The sequence below is a fragment of the Halichoerus grypus genome, chromosome 2, assembly GCF_964656455.1.
Source record: "Halichoerus grypus chromosome 2, mHalGry1.hap1.1, whole genome shotgun sequence".
In the NCBI taxonomy this organism is placed as follows: Eukaryota; Metazoa; Chordata; class Mammalia; order Carnivora; family Phocidae; genus Halichoerus; species Halichoerus grypus.
This window is the reverse complement of record NC_135713.1, coordinates 68,820,086-68,844,346: the sequence shown is the minus strand read 5'-3', so window position 1 is coordinate 68,844,346 and position 24,261 is coordinate 68,820,086. Positions and strand designations below refer to the sequence as shown.

Below are 24,261 nucleotides of genomic sequence, written 5' to 3'. Positions count from 1 at the left end.
TACTAAAGCGTGGAATTATAAATTATAATCCCCTTGAACTATCTTAAAAACTATAACATGAAAGAAGTGATTTCTGAAGAGGAATAAAGATATTTTTTGAGTAGGTCAAAGTGAGTGTTTCTTAGAATTAGATTCCATACCTGCTGACGACTACTAAGATCCAGCTGCTTCCAAAACTGGAAATCTAAACAAAGGTCACGCCAGTACTTGCAAACCAATGAGGCAGAAAGGCAACGCTCATCCAGGGATAAATTGGAAAATATCTGTAAATAAAAAAGGAACCATATAATATGTGCTAAACACTTTAAAGGCACAGGAAAAGGTTCTATTAGTTAGAAAAAATTAACTTTTTTTTTTTTTAAGATTTTATTTATTTATTTGACAGAAAGAGACACAGCGAGAGAGGAACACAAGCAAGGGGAGTGGGAGACGCGGGGCTCGATTCCAGGACCCTGGGATCATAACTGGAGCTGAACGCAGACGCTCAATGACTGAGCCACCCAGGAGCCCCCGAAAAAATTAACTTTTAAAACAGAAAACCATCTTGAATACAAGGGCCATTATTAGAAAAGTCATTGTTAAGGAGTACCCTAAAGAGGAAGTACAGTATGAAAGCTAAGAACATGTGCTAATATCACCTTTCATGTAAAAAGATGGAGTGGGGAAGCAGAGGGAACAGAGTTTACCAATATTTAAAAAAAAAAATGATGGGAAGGAGAAACCAAAAATTAATAAAAATGCTTACCTTTAGGGGAAGGGAGAAAAGAGTAGGAAGGGAAAAATGATGAAAGTGAAACTACTTTAAAGGTATATAGGGGCGCCTGGGTGGCTCAGTCGGTTAAGCGGCTGCCTTCGGCTCAGGTCATGATCCCAGAGTCCTGGGATCGAGCCCTGCATCAGGCTCCCTGCTCAGCGGGGAGCCTGCTTCTCCCTCTCCCTCTGCCTGCCTCTCTGCCTACTTGTTCTATCTCTCTGTCAAATAAATAAATAAAATCTTTAAAAAAAAAAAAAAAGGTATATAGTTTTACAGTTTTGACCTTGGAGCCTGGTGAACTTTTATATAATTTTTTAAAAGAATAATGAAAATAAATCATAAGAGACATTTTACCTCTATGGTATTTCTTCCAGAAATTCATGACCCCAATCAAATCCTGAGAAAAATATCATATATGCTAACTATGGGACATCCTACAAAATACCTGATAAGAACTCCTCAAAAAATTCAAGGTCAGAAAAACAAGGAAAGACTGAGAAACTATCACAGATCAGAGGAGAATAAGGAGAAATGACAACTAATGCAATCCTGAATTGGAAAACATCAACAGAAAAACTATACTGATGCTGATTTCACAGTTTTGGTAAATGTACCATGGTTATGTAAGATAATCAAATTAGGGAAAATTGAAAATAGTTGAGGAATATGTGGGAACTCTACTATCTTTGCAACTTTTCTAAGATTATTCTAAAATAAAAGGCTTATTTTTAAGAGTTTTAAAAAGTTAAAATTACGGGTGCCTGGGTGGCTCAGTCATTAAGCATCTGCCTTCATTCGGGTCACGATTGGGATTGAGCCCCACATCGGGCTCCCTGCTCAGCGGGAAGCCTGCTTCTCCCACTCCCCCTGCTTGTGTTCCCTCTCTCGCTGTGTCTCTCTCTGTCAAATAAATGAATACAAAAAAAAAGTTAAAAAAAAAAAAAAAAAGTTAAAATCACAAAAAGATGACTAGGGTAAAGGATTAGGACCAATACAGAATTTTTACAATTAAGATATGTATCAACAAATACAATGTGTGGACCATATTGAAATCCTGAACTGAACTAAGAAGATTCTTCTGAGACAATCAGATAAAACTGAACACAAAATAGATACTAGATGATTTAAAGAAAATTAGTCTTCACTTTTTAGGTTTTGATTATATAGCGGTTATATTCATACTGTAGTTATATTATGTTTTAAAAGCTATTATGCATTTTAGATACATACTTTAGTGTTTATAACTAAAATGATATCTAGAATTTGCTTTCAGATACTTTATCAAAAACAAAGTTGGTGAAAGAAACAAGAAAGGCAGAATATTGAAAACTATTAAAACTGGTTGAATGATACATGGCAGGGGGCAGGTTCATTATAGTATTTTCTACTTTGGTCTGTATATGAAAATTTCCATAATACTAAGTGAAAATTTTAACAAGCGCATGTTCTCTAAAACTAAACTATCTTATGCTGAGTTTAAATCATGGCTCCACCATTTATTATCTATGTAACCTTGTGCAAATTACCTAACCTCTCTCTCTCTCTGTACCTCAATTTCCTTATCTTTATTTTTTTTAAGATTTGAGAGAGGGACAGAGAGAGAGAGAGAGTTAGAACAACGAGCAGGGGGAGGGGCAGAGGGAGAGGGAGAAGCAGACTCCCTGCTGAGCAGAGAGCTGACACGGGCTCGATCCCAGGACCCTGAGATCATGACCTGAGCCGAGGGCTCAGCCACCCAGACCCCCCAATTTCCTTATCTTTAAAATTGGGATAATATAGTATTGACCTGACAGAGTTACTGTGAGGACCAAACAAGTATAGGTAAAGTTTTGGGAACAAGATCTGAAACAGAGTAAGTAGTATATAAATGATTCCTATCACAACTATGACCTAAAATGATAAACCTCCATGCAGCCAAAAGTTGTAGACATCTAAGCTAAAAACTCTACTGTGCTTAAATCTTGAACCTGGGGAAAATAACTGCCTCCTCTGCACAACTATCATTCCTCTTCCAAGGGTCCAGTGAGAAATAAAATATATGTTTAAGAATCACCAGCAAAGATGGAGTTAAGCCCACTAAAACTTCTCACTCCCACTCATGACAACTAAAACCTCGGGACAACATACAAAAAGCAACTAACTAAGGACTCTAAAAGGTTAATAACAGATGGACTGGGGAGGTGAGCCAAAACTTAAAGAATGACTAATAGGGACACCTGGGTGCCTCAGTTGGTTAAGCGACTGCCTTCAGCTCAGGTCATGATCCTGGCATCCAGGGATCGAGTCCCGCATCAGGCTCCCTGCTCAGCGGGGAGTCTGCTTCTCCCTCTGACCCTCCCCCCCCCCCATGCTCTCTCACTCTCTCTCCCTCAAATAAATAATAAAAAAACAAAATCTTTAAAAAAAAGAATGACTAATAAAAGTAATGAGTTTCCTGAGGTTTTTTTCCTTTTATCTCCCATCATGGAACAGGATGGCCCCTGTGCAGAAGTATACATAAGGCACAACTAAAACACAGAAAGCCATCTTTCTGGACAGAATGTGAAACAGAATATGAGAAGAATCCTCATTTGGGGTTTTCTTTTCTTTCCCTTTTCTCTTTCCTCTCTGCTGGCCAAGTCCCAAATACAGCCTCAGTCACAGAGCTGCAAAGTGGCAGCTATATAGGCACCTAAAAGCCTGAAAGTGAAACCATTTTCCAGCCAGTAGAACTACCAAAGAGAACTCTGTGACCAGAGTGTGAAAGGAATCCTTGCTACCTTTTTCTTAACATTTCACCATAAAAGCAGCCCCAGGGGCACCTGGGTGGCTCAGCTGGTTAAGCATCTGACTCTTGGTTTAGGCTCAGGTCATGATCTCAGAGTCATGGGATCAAGCCCACATCAGGCTACACACTTGGCGGGGAGTCTCCTTAGGATTCTGTCTCTCCCTCTCCCTTTGCCCCTCCCCCTGTAAAATAAAGAAATCCTAAAAATAAAATAAAATAAAAGTAGCCCCAGTTATACAAAAGTGATAGCAGCAGAGGTGGCTCTAACTCTGAGAGAAACTCTATCTTTCCAGCCAAAGAACCAAGGAAAGGGGACTCTAAGTCAGAGTAAAGGAAGGATCAGAAAAGAAGACCTCTAACTCTGTATATAAAGTGACAAAAATCCCAAGTTAACCACAAAGCTGTATGTGTACAGAAGAAACCCAAAGTTGTACAGAAGAAACCCAGTAGTATAGCAAAGTCTTTTAAAACTGAGCCAAAACTGGGGCGCCTGGGTGGCTCAGTTGGTTAAGCGACTGCCTTCGGCTCAGGTCATGATCCTGGAGTCCTGGGATCGAGTCCCACATCGGGCTCCCTGCTCAGCAGGGAGTCTGCTTCTCCCTCTGACCCTCCTCCCTCTCATGCTCTCTGTCTCTCATTCTCTCTCTCGCAAATAAATAAAATCTTAAAAAAAAATAATTAAAAAAAAAAAATTAAAAACTGAGCCAAAACTATAATCACAGGCCACGGAAGGTAAGATAGAAATTTCAGTCTAAATATAACAATGCTGGGGCACCTCGGTGGCTCAGTCAGTTAAGCATCTGCCTTCAGCTCAGGTCATATTCTCAAGGTCCTGGGATCGAGCCCCATGTCGGGCTCCCTGCTCAGTGGGGAGTCTGCTTCTCCCTCTTCCTCTGCTCCCCCCCCCACCATTTGTGCATGCTCAATCTAATAAATAAAATCTTTAAAAAATGTTTAAAAATCAATAAAACAATGCTGTTCCCTGACAAACCTGATGAAAGATAAATCTAGACATTCATAAACTCAATGAACACCAGAAAGATTAACTCAAAGACTCTACACCCAGACACATTATGATCAAATTGTCAGAAGACAAAGAGAGAACCCTGGAAGCAGCAAAAAAAGCAATTCATCACGTACAAAGGATTCTCAATAAGGTTAACAACTGATTTCACGTCAGAAACTATGTAAGCCAAAAGGCAATGAGATAACGTATTTAAAGTGCTGAAAGAAAGCAGTATATCTGGCAAAACTATTCTTCAAAAATGATGGGGAAATTAAAATATTTCCAGATAAACAAAAACTGAGGGAGTATGACACTAGCAGACCTAAGTGTAAGAAATGCTAGAGGGAGCTCTTCAGGCTGAACTGAAAGAACATGAGCCAATAGTTTGAAACCACAGGAAGAAATAAAAAACACCAATAAAGATAGGTATTTATGTAGGTAAATATAAAATTCAGAATTAATGTATTTTGGGCTTGTACCCCTTTTATTTTCTACACGACTGAAAGGCAACTACATAAAATAATAGTTATAAATCTTTATGAAAGGGCACAAAGCACATAAAAGTCTAAGTTGTGACAATAACAACATAAATATAGGAACAAAGGTTTTATATACCACTGAAACTATATTGGTATCTGTAGTTTAAGTGTTTGACAATAAGCTTTTTTGATTTTAGTATGTCTAATATTAAGCTTTTAATTGCCATGACGCCCATTTCAAAAAAAAAAAAACATTTATCCTGAATAAACATATTGCCAGCTGTATGACACAGCTACTAAAAAAAACAACCACCACCAATTAAGGTCTCTCAGAAAACCCCAGGTTACCTAGATAACTGACTGCTTGAGTGACCCTGTTTCTCCCTTCTTATGCCCTAATTCCTGCTTTTCTGCTTTAAATTAGCCAATAGAGAGTAAACCTGCAAAACCCTAGACACTCCACCCTTGGACTCTTATAAAGGCAGAGCTCCAAGACTCTTACTCTCTACCCTCAACCTAGCTAGATGGTGCTTGGTGTGCTACATATGTCATAATAAGAAGCAGAAGACCTGGCCCAGCTATACATAGGGGCCCTGGTAGCAGAAATAGCTGTGTAGCTTGCCATAAGTAATGTGTGCCTAGGAAAACACTACAGGCATTTCTGACAGGGGGTACTACCATCAATAGGCTCAAGATCAACAGAACAGTATTAACTCAAACTAGACTGTTAAATTATGATGTTAATTATAACCCCACAGCAAATATTAACGAAGTAACTAAATATACACACACACACGAAGAAAAGAGAAGGGAATCAAAATAGTACACTACAAATATCTAATACAAAGAGCAGCAATGGAGGAATTCAACAAAAAGTATAAGACAGAAAAAACAAATAAGAAAATGGTAGAAGTCTTTCCTTATCAGTAATTACATCAAATATAAAAACATTAAACTCTCCAATTTAGAAACAGAGAATGAAGGAATGGAACAAAAAGGTGATCAAATTACATAGTGTCTATAAGAGACTCGCTTTAGATCCAAGGACACACATGGGTTAAAAGTAAAAGGATGGAAAAATGTATTCTATTCAAATAGTAACCAAAAAAGAACTGTAGTGTCCACACTAATGTCAGACAAAATAGACTTTAAAACAAAAACTGTTACAAGAGACCAAAAAATTACAGAATGATAAAAGGGTAAATCCCCTAAAAGAGATATAAGAATTATATATGTACATATAGCAACAGAGGTCCAAAATAGATGAATCAAAAACTGACAGAACTGAAGGGAAAAATAAACAGTTCTACAATACTTAGAGACTTCAACACTACATTTCAATAATGGATAAAACAACCAGACAGAAGATAAATGAGGAAATTGACAATCTGAACACTCAACTAGGCCTAACAGATATTTTATACAACACTCCACTAAACAACAACAGAATATACATTCTTCTCAAGTGAACATGGATAAACTGTATGTTAGCCACAAATCAAGTCTCATAAATGTTAGAAGATTGAAATTATACAAAATATCTTCTCTGACCACAGTGGAATGAAATTAGAAATCAGTAACAAAAGGAAATCTGGAAACGTGTGGAAATTAAACAACACACTTGAAAACAGTAAGATAAACTCAGAGGGAAAAATAAAAAATATTTTAAGATAAATGAAAACAAAAACACAATATCCCAAAATTTATGGAATATAGCTGTAAGTAATTGTATTAAAAAGAATAAAGATCTCAAACCAATAACCTAACCTTCCACCTTACAGAAAAAAGAAGAGGAAACTAAATACAGGCCAAGCAGAAGGAAGAAATTAAAAATCAGAGCAAATAAAAAATATAGACTAGAAAAATAACAGAAACAATGAAAACAGAAGCTGAAAAATCCTTGGAAAGTTCAACAAAACTGACAAACCTTTACCAGACTAAAAAGAGAGAACACTCAAGTTACTAAAACCATGAATGAAAATAGAAACACCACTGCCAACCTTACAGAAATAGAAAAAATTATAGAATACTATGCCAACTAAATAACCTAGATGAAATGGACAAATTCCTAGAAGCATACAAAGTACAAAAGAACTGACTCAAGAAGAAATAGAAAATCTGAATAGAACTATAAGTAAAAAGATTAAATCAGTAATCAAAAAACTTCCAACAAAGAAAAGCCAAGGAACAGAGGAAATAATTAGTGATACATTTGAAGAACTAAGACTAATCCTTAAATTCTTCCAAACTGGAGGATGAGGTAACACTTCCTAACTCATTCTATGAGGTCAGGTTTACCCTGATACCAAAGCCAAACAAAGGCATCACAAGAAAACTACAGACCAATGTCCCTTACGAATACAGATGCAAAAATCTTCAACAAAATATTAGCAAACTGAATCCAGTACATATTAAAAGGATTATATACCATGGCCAGGTAGGATTTACCCCAGGAATGCAAAAGTGGCCCAAATGTAGAAAGAAATCCATTTAATACACCATATTAATAAAATGAAGGAGATTTTTTGATACCAAATTTTTATTTTATTACCTATGAATTCCACTCCCTCTCCAGTAGATCAAGAAGACAGATGCAATTGCATTTTTGATGGTTTTCATTCCTTCTGGAATATACAAGTTTCCATCTGTTTCATTGCTTTTCAACCTAACGTACATTTTTTAGCACTTCCTGTACCTCAAATGAGTGGATGAACATTTTCTTAGGTTTTGCTCATGACATATTATCTTTGTTTCTTTGTTTCTTTATTTCTTAATACAACTGTTGATTGTATAAAGAATTCTGGGTTGACAGTTTTGGTTTTTTGTGCTTTTTTTTCCCACTCATCACTGTAAAAATGTTCATTCAATATTCTCTAAAATCCATTATTTTTGAAGCCATGAATCCTTTGAAATATTGTTCCATTTATATACAGCGCTATCTTCCTCTCACTGCTTTTAGATGTTATAAAAGTTTTTTTTTTTAATGACCATCTCAATAGATGCAGAAAAACCACTCAACAAAATCCAATACCCTTCTTGATAAAAATACTCAGAAAACTAGAAATAAAAAGAACCTTCCTTAACTTGATAGATGGCACATCTATTAAAAACACAAAGCTAACATTATACTTGATGGTGAAAGACGGAACATTTTTCCCCTGAGATGAGGAACAAGACAAGGATGTCTGCTCTCTCCAGTGTACTAGAGATTCCAACCTGGGCAACTATTCAAGAAAAAGAAATGAAAGGCATCCAAGAAAGGAAGAATTAAAATTATAGATATCATGATCTTATATATAAAAAATCCTAAAGAACACAAAAAAAATTTTAGAGCTAATAAGCAAATATTTCCACACATTAACAATGAATAATTCAAAATGAAATTAAGAAAGCATTTCCATTTATAACACCCAAAAAATGAAATACTCTTTTTATAGATTCCATTTCTTTGTATTGAGATTCATCATTTGTTGAGAGTCAGTGTCATCATATTTTTTCCTATAATTTAAATGTTTCCTTCTATTTTTTAACATGTTTACAGTTTTAAGTCTATTATCTGAGCCCACTGAGTCATTTTCTATTAACTACTTTTTTTCTCTCAGTATAGGTCACATTTTTCTGTCTCTTGACATGTCTCATAGCTTTTTCTTAAAAACTAGACATTTTAGAAACACCTGGGTGGCTCAGTCAGTTAAGTGTCTGCCTTTGGCCCAGGACATGATCTTGGAATCCTGGGATCGATCCCCACGTCAGGCTCCCTGCTCAATGGGGAATCTGCTTCTCCCTCTCGCTCATGTTCTCTCTTAAATAAATAAATAAAATCTTAAAAAAAAAAGAAAAAACTAGACATTTTAGGGGCTCCCGGGTGGCTCAATCAGTTAAGCATCTGACTCTTGATTTCAGCTCAGGTCTTGATATCAGGGTCATGAACTCAAGCCCCAGGGTAGGCTCACAACCCTGAGATCAAGTCATACGCTCTACCACCTGAGCCAGCCAGCCACCCCTGGAATTTTTTTGACATTTTAATTTCCCTGGCCTTAAACTATGGGATCTATGTCCCCTGAAGTATTGATGTCTCTGCTCAGGTTTTAATACTTACATATTTTTTTACTCTGGCTTCCTAAAGAGGTTACCCTATGTCTGCATAGCTTAGTTTTCAGCTAGTTATCTGGGCAAAGGTATACTCACACATCTCAAACCTGCTCTTCAATCTGTGCATGGGATGGGAAGAGCACATTCAAGGCTTAGCCATTTCTCAAGTCTGCCTTGGCCCTTGCCTTCTGCTAGAAACTTCAGGTCTCCCCTGTATATGTGCATGGTTTCACAGTAAACGAGGGACATGTGGAGAGCTTATCCCTTTATGGTTTTCTCATTTCCAAGGTCTGCCTGTTAAATCCCCTGACCCATCCCAATTGGCATCAAAACCTAAGACTTGCAAATATGTGGGTTTTCACTATTTGTTTCCTGTCAAGTTTATCACTTTAAGTTGACAAATACAGGTTTTTACTTGTTGCCACAAACTGACTTAGCCTCTGGCAGCAAGGCCGCTGGTTTCCCAAACTCTGGTTCTTGCCAAAGGAATTGGGGAAAGCAAGAATGCTGTAGACATCAACTGTTCTTAAAAGCGTTAGCAATTTTCCTAAGAATAAATGATTCTCAATTTTTTTCTGCCTTTGGTCAATTTCCGAAGCCCAAATAGTTGTAGGCAATTTTGCCTAGTTTTACTTTATTTTTGTGGAGAGGATTCACCAAACTCTTCCTGCAACTATAGCTGGAAGTCTCTCTTTTGTGGTTATTTTTATGCTCATCCTCCTCATTTTATAAGATGGAAAAGTAAAGATTCAGGGAATGTAGATCATTTGTTTAAGGTTAAAGAACTCCGTGGTTTTAAAGGGGTAATCTGTCCCTTAACAAATAGAAGATATGTAGACCATGGTCACTGGAACCAAGAAGCACCTTGTTTAAAATAGATCTGACTTTGGATTGTACTTTCTTTGAACATTAGTTTTCTATTTTGTTAAAGTGAGATGATTGTTATAATCTACAGATAACTGACTAAATCTAGGTGGATCTCTATGAGTTTTAGTTATCCAGCTGAAAGAAAATCTAATAAGTGGGTGAAGGGTAGATAAAACTGGTACCAGAAAAGATGGATAAAAATAAAAAGGCAAAATATTAAGCTTATATTCCAATGCATATATAATAGATCTTTGCATATTGTTTGTGGTAGGCAACCTGCACAATGGCCCCAAATGAACTCACCTCCTGATATTTATTTACACTTGTATAATCCTCTCCTTGAGTGCGAGCTGGATTTAATGACTGACTCACTTCTAATGAACAGAGTATGGCAAAACTGATAGGATGTTACTTCTGGGATTAGGTTAAAAAAAAAAAAAATGGCTTCCAGTTTTGGGCATTCTTGGATCTGTTGCTCTGGGAGGATGAGCTGCCATGCTGCTATTAACCCTATGGAGAAGCCACGGGGCATGGCAAGGAACTTAAGCACAGAGCCAACAGCCAATGAGGACCTGAGGCCTGCCAACAATTTCACAAGGAAGTCTCGACAGGAATTCTTGAGCCCCAGTTGAGTAGCTCCAGGCAACACCTTGAATACCGCCTCATAAGAGACCCGGGATCAAATGGGACCAAGTCTCAAAGGGATTATTACCCCACAGAAAATATGAAATAATAAAATTTGTGGTTTTAAACTAAGTGTTGGCATAATTTGTTACATAAAGATACCTAACACAATATTTAAATATTCCTGCTTTTCTTTATGTCATTAAAATGCCCTCTCTCTCAAATCTTAACTCCTGAGAAAGTAACTACTTCTCCTCCAAACTATCTTAACTCATTTAACCAACATTTGTGCACATGTACCTGGGTTTCTGTGAGAGAGACCTCAACTTGAGATGTGTTCACTGGCTTTAAGATTATATAGTCAAAGGCATTTCCAAATTAACTTTGGATAATTTGAGAGATTCAAGAGAAAGAGTATTTCAAAGATTGAAGAAAGAGAATGTTGGTCTGTCAAGGACTGACCTGTAACAACATTTTTGTTGAATAAAGAAAACTATAAAGGGGAAGAAGGACACTGAAAAAAACTGGGATGCCACTTGCATCAAGCCAGGAAATTGCTTACTTTAACACAGGCCTGTTAGCAATAGCTTGAACATGACAGAAATTCAAACTAAGTAGGTGTAGGTATTCTACGGATGTGGAAAATCCAAGGATCTATCATTTTGTACCTTGTTGCTCTGCCATCACTGCCTTCAGCTACAGAGTAGAGGATGGCTTACTCTCATAATCCAGGTGGTCTAGCCCTGAAAAAGGGAAGAGGAAGCAAAGCGCAAGCAGCTGCTTTTATGGTATGACTAAAAAGTTGTACATATTACTTCCACTCATATTCTGTTACCTAATATTTAGTCACAGAGCTACACCTATCTACAAGAAAGGCTGAAAAACAGCCTCTAATTAGGTGATCATGTGCCAAGCTAGAACACGGTAAATTCCGTTACTAAAAAGAATATGAGGGGAATGGATACCGGGAAACAGCAGTGACTTCTAGTCAGGACCTGGGTTGAAAACAAACGTGATATTCTTTATCTTTAGTGGCAGACCTGGAAAACACAACTAAAATATGAATTACCAGAAAAGGTACATATCATATTACAGATATAATCTGAAATAATCACTACCAGCAACATCCAAATATTCCTGAGCCTTGAAAGATTCTATTTTTGAGCAAGGCATTAGTGTCAAATTTCAGAAGAGAATTCAGACTGAAAAAACTTCCAGAAAATGCATTGTTGTTTAACACTTGATCATACTTATTCCACAGAACGTTGGGAGTACTTGAAAATCAACAAGGCCAATACCTACATTTGGCCATCTAATTTTTGTTAAGGAGATCTTATCTGCTATCAAATATTACTGTAAAAGTTTATGAGTAAGCAGATGGCATGCAAGTTATAGAAATAATACTTGAAGTAAATTTGTGTAGCTATTTTATATTGAGTCCTGTTGTGTCAGGGACTATGCTAGGTGTCATGAGAGATACAGAGGTATTCAAGATAAAACACAGTATTCTTGGGGCACCTGGGTGGCTCAGTTGGTTAAGCGTCTGCCTTCAGCTCAGGTCATGATCCCAGGATTCTGGGATCAAGCCCCGTGTCAGGCTCCCTGCTCAGCGGGGAGCCTGCTTCTTCCTCTTCCTCTGCTCCCCCTGCTTGTGCTCTGTGTGTCAAATAAATAAAATCTTAAAAGAAAAAAAAACCCAGGATATTCTTGACTACATATTGTATGACGCCATTTATATGAAATTTCTAGAAAAGGCAAAACTATAGAGGCAGAAAGCAAATCAGTGGTTGCCTGGGGCTAGGGGTGTGAGCAGAAATTGACTGCAAAGAGGCACAAGGAAACTATTTGAGGTGTTCTAAAACTGTATTATAATGATGGTCGTACAACACTAAACACTTATTAGAACTCAAACTGTAGGGGTGCCTAGGTGGCTCAGTTGGTTAAGCATCTGCCTTTGGCTCAAGTCATGAACCCAGCATCTTGGGACTGAGCCCCATGTTGGGCTCCCCGCTCAACAGGGAGTCTGCTTCTCCCTCTTACCCTCCCCCTGCTCATGTGCTCTCTCTCTCTCTCAAATAAATAAAATCTTAAAAAAAAAAAAAAAAACTCAAACTGTATACTTAAAATGAGTAAATTAAATATCAATATAGCTGTTTTTTAAAAACATCCATAAGCTCTGTATTTCTATCATCCTATCATTTTCCTTCCCAGAATCTTTGAATTCCTATTTGAGAAAACATATACGCACATACACAAACATCACACGTTATAATAAATAATTAAGCAGATAATATCCTTAAGATTCATATAAATTCCCTCTTTGCAATCTTCTCAGAATTAACTATTTCAACCAAGATCAACTTTTCTGCCCTTTTCAATTTTTTTCCATGTATATCATACCTTGCTTCTTAAATATTCTACTTATATTACCTACCAAAAGCTTGAAAATAACATTTACTAAATAGTGTCTTGAATAAAGCACCGTTTAGAAAAAGAGGCACAAAACATATTTCTGGTACTTTTCTAAGCACACAGCCACAGGGGAGTCACAGACTCTAAAACTATTTCCTAATCTATAATTTAAAATAATTTCTTGCAATTTAATTATTAAAATTTAAGGCACAGCAAACATAAAATCCAAACTATTATACAGAGTGCTACTCTACTGTAGAGTCAGGTATTTTGAAATTTACACAAGAATAAGTTTTACTCTAAAGCCAGTCACAAAATTGAACAAAGCACAAAACTTTTTTTTTTTTTAAGTATTTTGGGAGGAGGTACTATGAAACGATGTGCCCTTCTGACATATATCCATTATTCTTTGAACACTTCCTTATGCTCTAGGACAAAATATTCTAGGCTTATCTTGTACTTCCCTGGTACCAGCTCTGTAATCAGCCATTTCTCCAACAACACTGATTCATTTTAGCAGAGAATGGTTTTTAGAAGCTAGGATCTGGATGCTAAGTGCACACATTGTTATTGGGCATTGCTTCTCTAAGGCCCTCTCAAGTGGACAGAGCTAGGGAATATATATATGTATGTAGGTAACAAATCACCCATCACTACTCTCTTAGCACACCACTTGGCTCCAAACTTGGGCAAGACTCTTGACAAACATAAAATGATATTCAGTCAAAATTAAGCAACTTTTTAGGAAACTATTATGCTAATATTAAATACTTTCATATATGCCCTCACTTATCTTTTCATATTTGCTATCATTTATACAAGTTGGTATCCCAAAGCTGGCCAAAAAAAAAAAGGCTCAGGGTTATCCCCTTGACAGCTACTCATTACAAGGCACCAAAATTTTTAGACCTCTCAAGAAATAAACAAATCTCACCTTTTGTGGCCTAAGTTAATCAAGATTACTTTGGCATTCTTCAACAAAGAAAAACCTTGAACCTGACTAACTAACAACATTCCATTTCAGAGTTGACTAAACTCATCCCTAGAATTACAGAGATATACCTTCTAGAGGTTATCTGGTACCGGAGTCCTTAAGTCAAGCATTCATGAAATGCTACATAAAACTTAGTTCCTCTTACCTACTAGTAATCTACATTCAAAGTTTTCAAAAGCAGTATTACTTTTTTCTTTGACTCCCATTTCCATTGCTTTCAACCTTATTTTCATATTTTAAAAAAACAAACAGATCAAGAAAATAAGCCTTCCCCCAAAGTACATTTCTCTTACAAAATTCTTTCTTGATAACTAAAGGAACCTGTTGGCAATAAAGCTGTAAAAATCAAGATTTAATACCTACTAACACATTATCAGGGGTGCACGCATGGTGCAGCAGTTTTCTAATTGTGGTGATAGATTCTGGACCTCTCATCTCGTTTCCTCTGGAAAGAAACAGGTCTGCTGACAGAGAGCAAGATATCTCAACATAAAGCACACAAAGTCTCTAAATATTAAATACAGATCTCAAATAGCAGTTACTCAAATAGTAACACTTAAAGAAAAGTATTCCACTGCTATCATTTGGTAAAACTGTTGCATAGTGGCTCCACAATATAAAAATCTAATTGTGATATCACAAGGCAGGTTTGCTTTAAGTTATAAAGGCAACAGGTACCAAAGACTGAAGCTACCTTAGTTGATCCAAAGCAGTCCATCAAACAAAGATCAACTATAACAGGCTTGAGTCCTTAAGAAAATGCTATTCCCATAGATGACCTTTGAAGAGCCATTCCCTACTTCTCAGATTTCTTATATTTAAAGACCACATTTCAGCCCTACAGACCCAATTATAAAATTAGCCTCTGACTCATAATAGTTTAGAAGTTGTCTGGTGTAAGCTCCTCCCTGCCACCCCCAATTCAGGAAAATCTCTTTCATAAAATCTCTGAGAGAAGATTACTGAGACCCTCTTTCATAATATATTGAAAAGATCTCTAGGCCTGCAAATATTGAGAGGGGTTCTAGACCAAGGTCTGCCTTTCACTATCTAAAATGTCTTGGGGTAAGCCATTTCACTTCTCCAGGCCTGTTTTTTCATGTAAAAGAAGTGGGGAGTACCCAGATCTCAAAGGTCTCTTCCTGTTCTGAAGTTAAATTATGATCTCCAGTGAAGCTCACTATTTCAAGAAAGAATTCATTGTTTTTACACAGTTCTTATTGTTAGAAAGGATTTTCTAAATTTCCAAATGTACACATTCTTTAACCCTAAAATTCCACTTTCTTGAAATCTACACTAAAAAAATGACTATATGTGCACAGAAAACATCTATTAGCATTGTTGGTAGTAGCAGTAAGTTAGAACCATTCAATAACAGAAAAATACAGTATGGTATAAAACTATGGAATACTATGCAGCAGTTAAAAAGAATGAAGGAAGGGGCACCTGGCTGGTTAAGTCAGTAGAGCATGCAACTGTTGATCTCAGGGTTGTGAGTTCAAGCCCCAGGCTGGGTGTAGAGATTACTTAAATAAATAAACTTTTACCAAAAAAAAAGAATGAAGGAAACCATATACACTACTTACTAATAAGAAAAGTCTTCCAAACCATACTACTAACAAAACAAAAAAATTCACAACATGTACATTTTGGTGCCATTTATGAAAAAAAGCTATGAAGGTTTACACAGGTCTTTCTACAATGAGAGAAATTTTCTGGATCTGCACAGTCCAGTATGGTAGCAGCCAGTCACACGTGACTACTAATCTCTGAAATGTGGCTATTGTGACTGAGAAACCGAATTTTAAATTTGATTTAATTTTAACTACTTTAAGCCACTGTACTCTACAGAGCTGTTCTAGAAGAATAATCTAAACTTGTAACAGTGGTTAGTTACCTCTGGAGAGGAAACTAGATGAGAAGGTAAGGGTGAATCTAGGCAAACTTTCGCCCTACCTGCATTATTTTAATGTTTTAAGGCAAGTTACATAAATATAAAATTTAAAAGGAAAATCTTTTTGATATTGAACCAAAAATCTGCCCTATGAACTGCCATAAAAAGAATTTAGGTAGGATTTTTTTTTCTTTTTTGTTTGTTTTGGGGTTTTGTTTTTGTTTTTGTTTTGTTTTGTTTGCTTTTTGCGTGGAAAAAAAAGTTACCTGGAAAAAGTTGGTAGTTTCCCTTAAAAACAACCTTTAAATCACATTTCCTTACATTTCTCTTCCAAACTCTCCCTCCTCCACCCCCTCCCCCCTTTTTACAACTACAGTAACTTCTGGTACAAAAGATACAGCAATACAGTCATAAAGGCTACTGACCCATTATTAGGGACAAAGGGCATGCTTTCTAAGAATTTTTCCAATAGAGGTGATGGATTTTTACCTCTCTATGCAACAATTCTTCTTGTACTATAAAAACATCCTCATAGGGTGCCTGGGTGGCTCAGTCAGTTAAACATCTGCCTTTGGCTTAGGTCATGATCTCAGGGTCCTGGGATGGAATCCCGCGTTGGGCTCCCTGCTCAGCAGGAAGACTGCTTCTCCCACTTCCTCTGCCCCTCCCCCTGCTCATCCCCTCTCTCTCTCTAATAAAATCCTTTAAAAATAAATAAATAAAATTTAAAAATAAAAACATCATCATAGCTCCCAGTCTTCTCTTCTACAAGCCAAACACCTTCAATTCTCACCAAAAATTGAGCCAGAACCCATTCACCATCATGGGGCTTTTACTGTGGCTCAAAAAACAACTCAGGCAGGATATAAACATTTCTAAGAGGCTTCTCTTAGTGGCATGGCATATTCACCCAGAGTATCAGCCCAGACTTCCTAAGCACCTAGCCATTCATCTGTTCATAAATATTTACTCAGAGCTACTAAATACCAGCCACTGCACTTAGGGGAGGGGATAGAACAATGAATAAAATCTATGTTGACAGAGCCTCTACCATCAAAAGCCCTATTCCTAAAAGTTGGAATGGATTGGTAAACACTGAAAAACCTCAATTTCAATTCATTCCAATAGTCTAACTCATTTCATGCTGAATACCACCATGACTATAAGACACACACAATCTTTATTCAAGTTTCTAATACAAGGAAATCTACCTAACGTGTCTAAATACTCCAGCAAGGGGTGCCTGAGTGGCTCCGTCATTAAGTGTCTGCCTTTGGCTCAGGTCATGATCCCAGGGTCCCAGGATCGAGCCCCGCATTGGGTCCCTGCTCCGTGGGAAGCCTGCTTCTCCCTGTCCCACTCCCCCTGCTTGTGTTCCCTCTCTCGCTTTCTGTCAAATAAATAAATAAAATCTTTTTTAAAAAAAGAATACTTCCCTTTTAAATAAATAAATAAATACTCCAACACAACAGAGCAAATCTGATGAGTAAAATCCTCAAATGTCCTTCAGACCAAGTTTTCAACAGTCCACAGCAAAATCTGAAAAACATTTGTAGCAGATAATCTATACTAGCAAAATTTATTCTATAGAAATTTTCTTTATTAGGAGATCATGGTTTTTTTTTTGTTTTTTGTTTGTTTGTTTGTTTGTTTGGCACTAAAATGTTCTCTGCCTCCTGATATGATGATTTGGGTGGAAAGGAGAAAGAACCTGGGTTTTGTTTTGGTTTTTAAACAGTCGTACTTGCCAAATAACAAGACAGCAATCAAACTTCTATACAAAATATTTGTTGATATTTGTCATTTGCTGAGATAGAGGACTCAAGAAAGTTCCCTCTGCCCTAAAAAGCACACCCTGAACACAGAGGAGGAAATTACTCCTCCAGAAAGTACACCTCGATAAGAGTTAAATCATTACACTTTGACTCAAGGAAAAGTTGTGCTTTCCCATTCTTTTGCTATATTATTTACAAGAACATTGATATCACAGTAAAACAGATCAAAACACACAGGATTATAAATGTGCAAAAACTCTAATCAAAAAAGTGTATTTGTGAGAGTAACAATTGTAACTGATGACAGTTCCATCAGTAACAATAAAAGTAGCCAAATTCTTATCTAGGTTATTTTTGACTGGTATTAAATATCTCCTACACTGAAAAAGAAGGTTTATATTTATTAAGTTCCAGGAAGGGGGGGGGGCATGAGGAAAAAATAACTTGCTCGTAATAATAACACTAACTTTGTCACTTATTTAAATTTCTCACTAGCATTAACAAAATTGCAAATTTTACTTAGTTGAAAGTGAGACAAAGCTCCCATAGGACACCCTCGTCTCCTCCTCACCCATATTCCCCCCCAAAAATACATTTGTCTCTACCTTCTGACAAACTGTATGTAAGGATTAAAATGTAGAAAGGCAACAAAGCATAACATAAACCAGTTTTCAACTCCAGCAGGCCTAAATTCCCCAAATCACCCCTTTGTGTGTGTGACCTTGGACAAGTCATTCAACCTCTTCAAGCCTCACTAGATTCTAAACTCCACAGAGCACAGACCACTTCTGCCTGAGTTACTACTGTAGGCACACAGCATTGAAATATCAGTGTCTTCTTGTATAAAGTGGGGTTATTAATACCTATCTCACAGCGTTAACTGGGTGATTGAGATATTATGTATATAAAGCTCAGGCACAGTGCCGGATCATAATAAATGTTCAATTAAAGGTCACAGTTACTGACATCAACTAGCAGCTATCAAACCGGTAAGTACTGTTTGAAGACTCTCAAATACTAATATACAAAATCTTTAGCAGTAAATGTAAATTGCTCAATTGATAAAAATATTTCCCAGAAAACCTACGAATAGTTTCTAAACCACTGGGAATCTAGTAACAGATGAATCCTGAATTGTGGTAACAAACCCAAGCTATTAAAAGACACTGACCAAACTCCCAAGTTTTTCTACTTCAAAAAAACAGGCCATAAGCATCTTCCCCATTGGCTTCTCCCCTTCGGACTTCTCTGGCTATGAGGGAACCCCCTCCTCCGCGCTTAGGGGGAGGAGAGAGAAAACCTCCGAGGTGGGGGCCGGGGTTGGGGGAAAGCACGCATCCCTGCGCCACTCGCCCAGACCCACCTTGAGCAGGATGGATGGCGGCAACTGGTTGATGTCTGGGGTTTCAGGGGGTGGATCCCTGTGACAGTCGCAGGGATTTTCGGGGGGCTCCTGACAGTCCGTGTCGCCGCATTCATGCTGCTGCTGGGCGGGCGAGGGGGCGGTGCCCCCCGCTCGGACCGCGTCCCCGCCGGCCTCTGTGGGGGCACCTTCGGAAGTGGGAGAGGAGGGCGGGGGGCAGAGCGGCTGCGGTGGCTGCTCGGAGCCCTGGCAGCAGCCGGCGTCGGGGGGCCGCGGCGGCGAGGCGCCTCCCCCTGCAGGCCCTCCGCCGCCGCCGCCGCCGCCGCCGCATCCCCCACCGCCGCAGCGGGGCTGCTTACAGGGGGTGCAGGCGGGGACCCCGGCCCCCTTCCGCTTACACACCATTTCTGGGGGCGTAGGGGGCTCGGCGGGCGGCGGCGGCCCCCGGAAGAGTTGCACGGCAGCGGGCGGCCCCAGGAAGCGCACGGGCCCCACGCTGGCCAAGAAGAGGCTCCGGCCCTGCTGGTCCCAGGCGGCGGCCGCAGCCAGCCCCAGCTCTTTGCAGCAGGAGGCGGGCGACGAGGCCGAGGCAGCGGCAGCTGCTGCGGCGGCGGCCGAGGATAGCAGGAAGCGGCGGGCGGCGGCAGCACAGTCCTCGGCAGCCAGGGCCGCGTAGCGCCGCGCCAGGTGCTGCGAGGAGGCGGCCGCGGCGTAGGCCCCGTCCCGCGGCGGCGGCGAGAGCGGCGGCTCCTCCTCTGGGCCGGCGGGGGCGGGCGCGCCGGGGCTGTGCACGATGAAGCAGAGCATGCAGGGCCCGCGGAAGAAGCAGTCCCGGCTCCGGGGCGCCGCCGGCTGGGGGGGCGCCTTGGCCGGGGTCCGGCGGGGCAGCCTGAGGAGAGGGCGGCGGCGGCGGCACCAGCTGCAACAGCGAGGCCTCTTCTGGCTCGGGCGGTTACGCGGCTCCTTCGAGAGAAGGTGGCCCATATAGAAGGCCCCGAGGAGGGGGACCGGGACGGGGAAGTAGGGAGGCCCGGAGAAGCGAGCTCCGGCAGCGGGATAGGCCGCTCGCTGCCTCGGCTTCGGGCCCGCGGCGGGGTCGCCCGCCCTGCGCACACACACGCACACACGGGCACACACGCGACGGTGGGGGGTGGGCGTCAGCTGCGGGCCGCCCGGGCGCCCGACGGGGGCTACATGCTTTGCCCCGGGAAGCCGGGAGAACGATGGGCGCGAGCTTTGGGGACGCGACGGAGGGAGCGAGCCTGCCGGCTACGCGACCAGTCCAAGCCTGGCCCGCCGGCTCAGTCAGTCAGTGCGGCGGCGGGGGGAACGCGGGGTCCCGCTCGGACCATTTTAACTGCGGCTCCGCCGGCGGCGCGCGCGCCCGCGACACAGCTCGGAGCCGCAGGAGCGCGCGGCCCGCTCGGGGAGGGGGCGGAGCTGGCTGCGGCGGCGCGCTTGGGGCGGGGGCGCGGGCGCCCGGCTGCTCACCGGGGACGGCCGCTAGGCAGGGACTGCTGGGAAGATGCGGGCCGGTGAGCGCGCGGGGCTCGCGGGGAGCGGCGCGCGCCCCTCCCTCTCTCGCCCAAGGTTTCGCGGAGGCCGCTGGGTCCACGCCTCTTTTCTGGGACGGGAGGAGACGCTTCCGAGCCAGCTGTGTGACATCCGTTTGCACAGCCGCGCTGACGTCTGTAGGTGTAAGTTCAAGAACTGCCATTGGCCGCGAGCCGCTGCGCTCTTCCCCTCACCCCCACCCCCAGACTCGGAGACCGAGGCCACCGAGGAGCCGTAAACAGGGTTCCGCCGGAAGGCCGACTTGGGTCCCCTGCTGCTTCTCCGGTGCAGTACCAGATGTGTGGCCCTGTGTTCTCACGTGAGGGGCTAATGAGTGGTGCCGCACCGCTGTGTATTCCACTTGTTTTTATACTTGTTGCTTGTGGCCGACTGCTGACTTCATAACTTTATTTCAAAAGTGAAAGCATGTATCAAGTTACCTATGCACGCCAAAAAGATAAACAGTTTCTCAACCGATTGAGTCATCCAGCATTCCAGGCTGCAAGCTATGGATGAGCCTCTGCACTCTCGGAGTCCCGCCTATCCATCCATCGTACACCTTAAAAATGATTGTGCAGTGCCTACTGTATGATAAACGGTTCTAGGCGGACCTTGGTGACCCAGATGAGAAAGAGGAAATAGGCTTTGCAGACAACCATTTAGAAGGTTTGACTCTCATGAGACCAAAGAAATAGGGCAATGATTAGAGCGGTACCTGTCTTGAGAGACAGATTGAAAGAGGCTTAAATGATGGGAATGCGTCAGTATAAACGAGGAGGTGAGGAGATGAAAAAAGATAATACAACAAGGCCCCTGAGATGGTGGAATGGCAGAGTACCTTAGGAGAGATACCGTCTTCATTGAGTAGGAGGGATAAGGGAAAGATAGGTAAAGAATGGACGCAGATTGAAAGATAGGAAAGTGAAAAAGTTCCTTTCACCGGGTCTATTTTACTTTAAGTGGAGCCTGGTTACCTGCTAAAGAGTGGAAGGAAAGTGGCAGTATTTTAAAAAGCTGCTAAGAATAACTTGAGAGAACTGAGGAAGCAGTATTTCAAGATTCAAGGCCCTTCAGCTTAGAGACCCATTGTTTGAGCCAGTGTGACTTTCCCACTCCTGTGGCCAGCCTCACCCTGCCTTTGCCCAAACATACCATCAAACTTTTGCTAATAATGGCCTCTTTGTCAAGAATGACTTTTATTTTAGGCCTGCCAGCATTCAGGGATCTCTATTTCTGAGCTTGATCACAGTGAGGTGGAATTCCAAGGAACCTAGAGGCAAAGATTTGTCAAAGGGTTTTACATATTTATTACTATCAAATGCATTGCCCAAACTACATTTTCTACAGATACTATACACATAGCTTTCATCCCTCTGGGACTGTATAGGAATCTTCTAGGGCTCCAGAGCTCGATGCTGAGGTGAAGAGGTTAGTAGTGACAGGGGTTGCCTGAGGCCTTATAACGGGTCTTTTGCCATCTCTACCAAGCTGCACTTTGAGCAAATGTAGAAGGTGTTCTAAATCTTATTGCTTCATGTCAAAATTGTGGACCCATTAGTTTCATATTAAACATATACTAATACTTAGGAATTCCACTTACAGATATCTACCTAAGAAATAGAAAAGAATATATCTACAAAAAGACTTACACAAAAATATTCATAGGAGCTTTATTCACCATCACCAAAACCTGTAAACACCCCAAAGGTCCATCAATAGAGAATGGATAAATAAGCTCATTCGATGGAATACTACTCAGCAATTAAAAAGAAAGAAAATTTTAAAACATGGATAAATGTCAAAAACTTAGGCTGAATCAGACTCTAGAGTTGGGGCCCTAGAATCTCTACCTGATTTTAACAAGCTCCCCATGTGATTACTACACAGCTTGGCACCATGCAGACCTATCAGAATTACACCTAATCTAACTCTAACTTCTTGTTTTCAGAACATGAGTCAAGTGGCAGACTTTTGAAGTGGTTTCTGAAATTTACAGCACTAGTTCTTCCAATTCCAGAACTGTTCAGCCATAAAGAGGTGGCTGATTTTCTCTTGACCACAGCATGTAGCAGAGGATCTTGTGTATTTTAGGAATGATTAAGTAAGCTACCATTGTGGTCACCAGAGCTATGATGAGTTTTAGAACTAATATCCCTAAATAATAACCCTGATAAATATTCTAAATATTCAGGAAACAAGAGTTATGAGTAAGAGTTATAAATAGCAATTTAGAGACAATTATAGCACTTCATGGTTTTGTTAGTTAGAAAAAGAAAAGCAGGTCCTGAACAACCAGGAGTTGGCCTGGAACTATTAGCTAGGCCTTGGTGTTACTGGCATTCTCAGCTAGGTCTGAGTGTTCTGTTGAACATCAATAATCTCACAAAACATCAACATCAGTCATGGCTACTCTGTAACCATAATAGACCAACCAAAAATAAGACCCTTCTATAATCATGTCTGAACAAAGCAAATACAAGAACATTCCCCAAACCACAAAAATGACCAAGCATTCTGGCTAATATAAATGACTTCTGTTTCTTAACCAATTATAACCTAGCCTTGCTCTGTTCTTCCTACCTTCTAGAAAACAATTATTAAAATATTCAATCATAGAATTACCTGCTTCCTGACAGCACCCAATCCAGAGCAAAGTCTTGAACTTTCCTAGAATCACCTAACACAAGCCCAATCCTTTAATAAGTCTTTTACAACACCTCTTCTACTGAGACTCTCCACAGTTCCTCTTGGTGTGCTATCTGTGTCCTTGTGACAAGTCAATAAACCCAACTTGGTTTGACTATGGGTGTGTTCCTGCTGGCCTTTGGCTGAAGGTCATTAACATTTGTTATAATCAAAGGTCACCACCCTACCTGAAATTACTCCTTCCTGATGCATATACCCTGAACTTATATAGTGTTATATGTCATTTTTATCATTAAAATTTTAATTACTCCCTCCTTTATTCTTTCCTCTTATCCTGTTTTTATTTTCTTTATACCTCATTATCACATGTTTATTTTGACTTTTGTAAACTTCAGGAGGACAGTGACTTTGTTCAGTTTTTAGAAACGTAATCTGGTAACTGTATAAAAGATGAACTAGAGAAGGAAGAGGTTCTTAGCAGGAAGACTAGTTGAGATTGTTCAAAGGGTCAATGGAGAGAACTTAATGGCATGATAAGGCAATCATTGCAGGGAGAATGAAGTAGGGGTAGGATTCAGAATTATTTCTTACGTGGAGTTTTCAGGATTTCATAATTTATAAATGAGGTAGAGAAGAGGGGATGATGGATAGGGAGGAAATGAAGAACACCAAAATAATGACTTGTTTATTCAAATGATTTTTTCAGTGTATAGCTAATTGTGGTGAAATAGGGGTTCTATAATATAAAATATTTTCATATTTGAATAAAATTCAAACCTGGGGTTGACTTGTGTTATGACATAGATTCATACTGAAAGCCAGTATATAAATTTAAAATGTTGAAAGACAGTTTAAAGAAAAACCTCTTCTTTCTTCTTTGCTGACATAGAATATACTCACTTTGAAATTCACATTTATCTGTAAGAAGACACTTAAGTATGCTTGCAGTTGGGTAATGATAGTTGTTAAAACAGCTAAAACGTTCTATAGCACCAGTGATAGAAGTAGAACACAAATAAAATGCCATTGATCCC

The 24,261-nt window shown here is 40.1% G+C and overlaps 1 protein-coding gene across 3 annotated transcripts in view; it reads right to left on the bottom strand.

Moving 5' to 3' along the window:
* FBXL17 (F-box and leucine rich repeat protein 17) overlaps positions 1-20,606 on the bottom strand; it is a 510,677-nt gene extending 490,071 nt beyond the window's left edge. Inside the window, exons 1-2 of one of the 3 annotated variants that reach the window (XM_078066952.1) lie at positions 19,028-20,606; positions 141-263 (exon numbers count right to left, since the gene is read on the bottom strand). In XM_078066952.1, the coding sequence (XP_077923078.1) occupies positions 141-263; positions 19,028-20,011 (1,107 nt within the window). In that variant the 5' untranslated portion in view covers positions 20,012-20,606. The remainder of the gene's footprint in view (positions 1-140; positions 264-19,027) is intronic. The other 2 variants (XM_078066951.1, XM_078066950.1) reach the window with 2 other exon arrangements.
* Between the last annotated feature and the right edge of the window lie 3,655 nt (positions 20,607-24,261).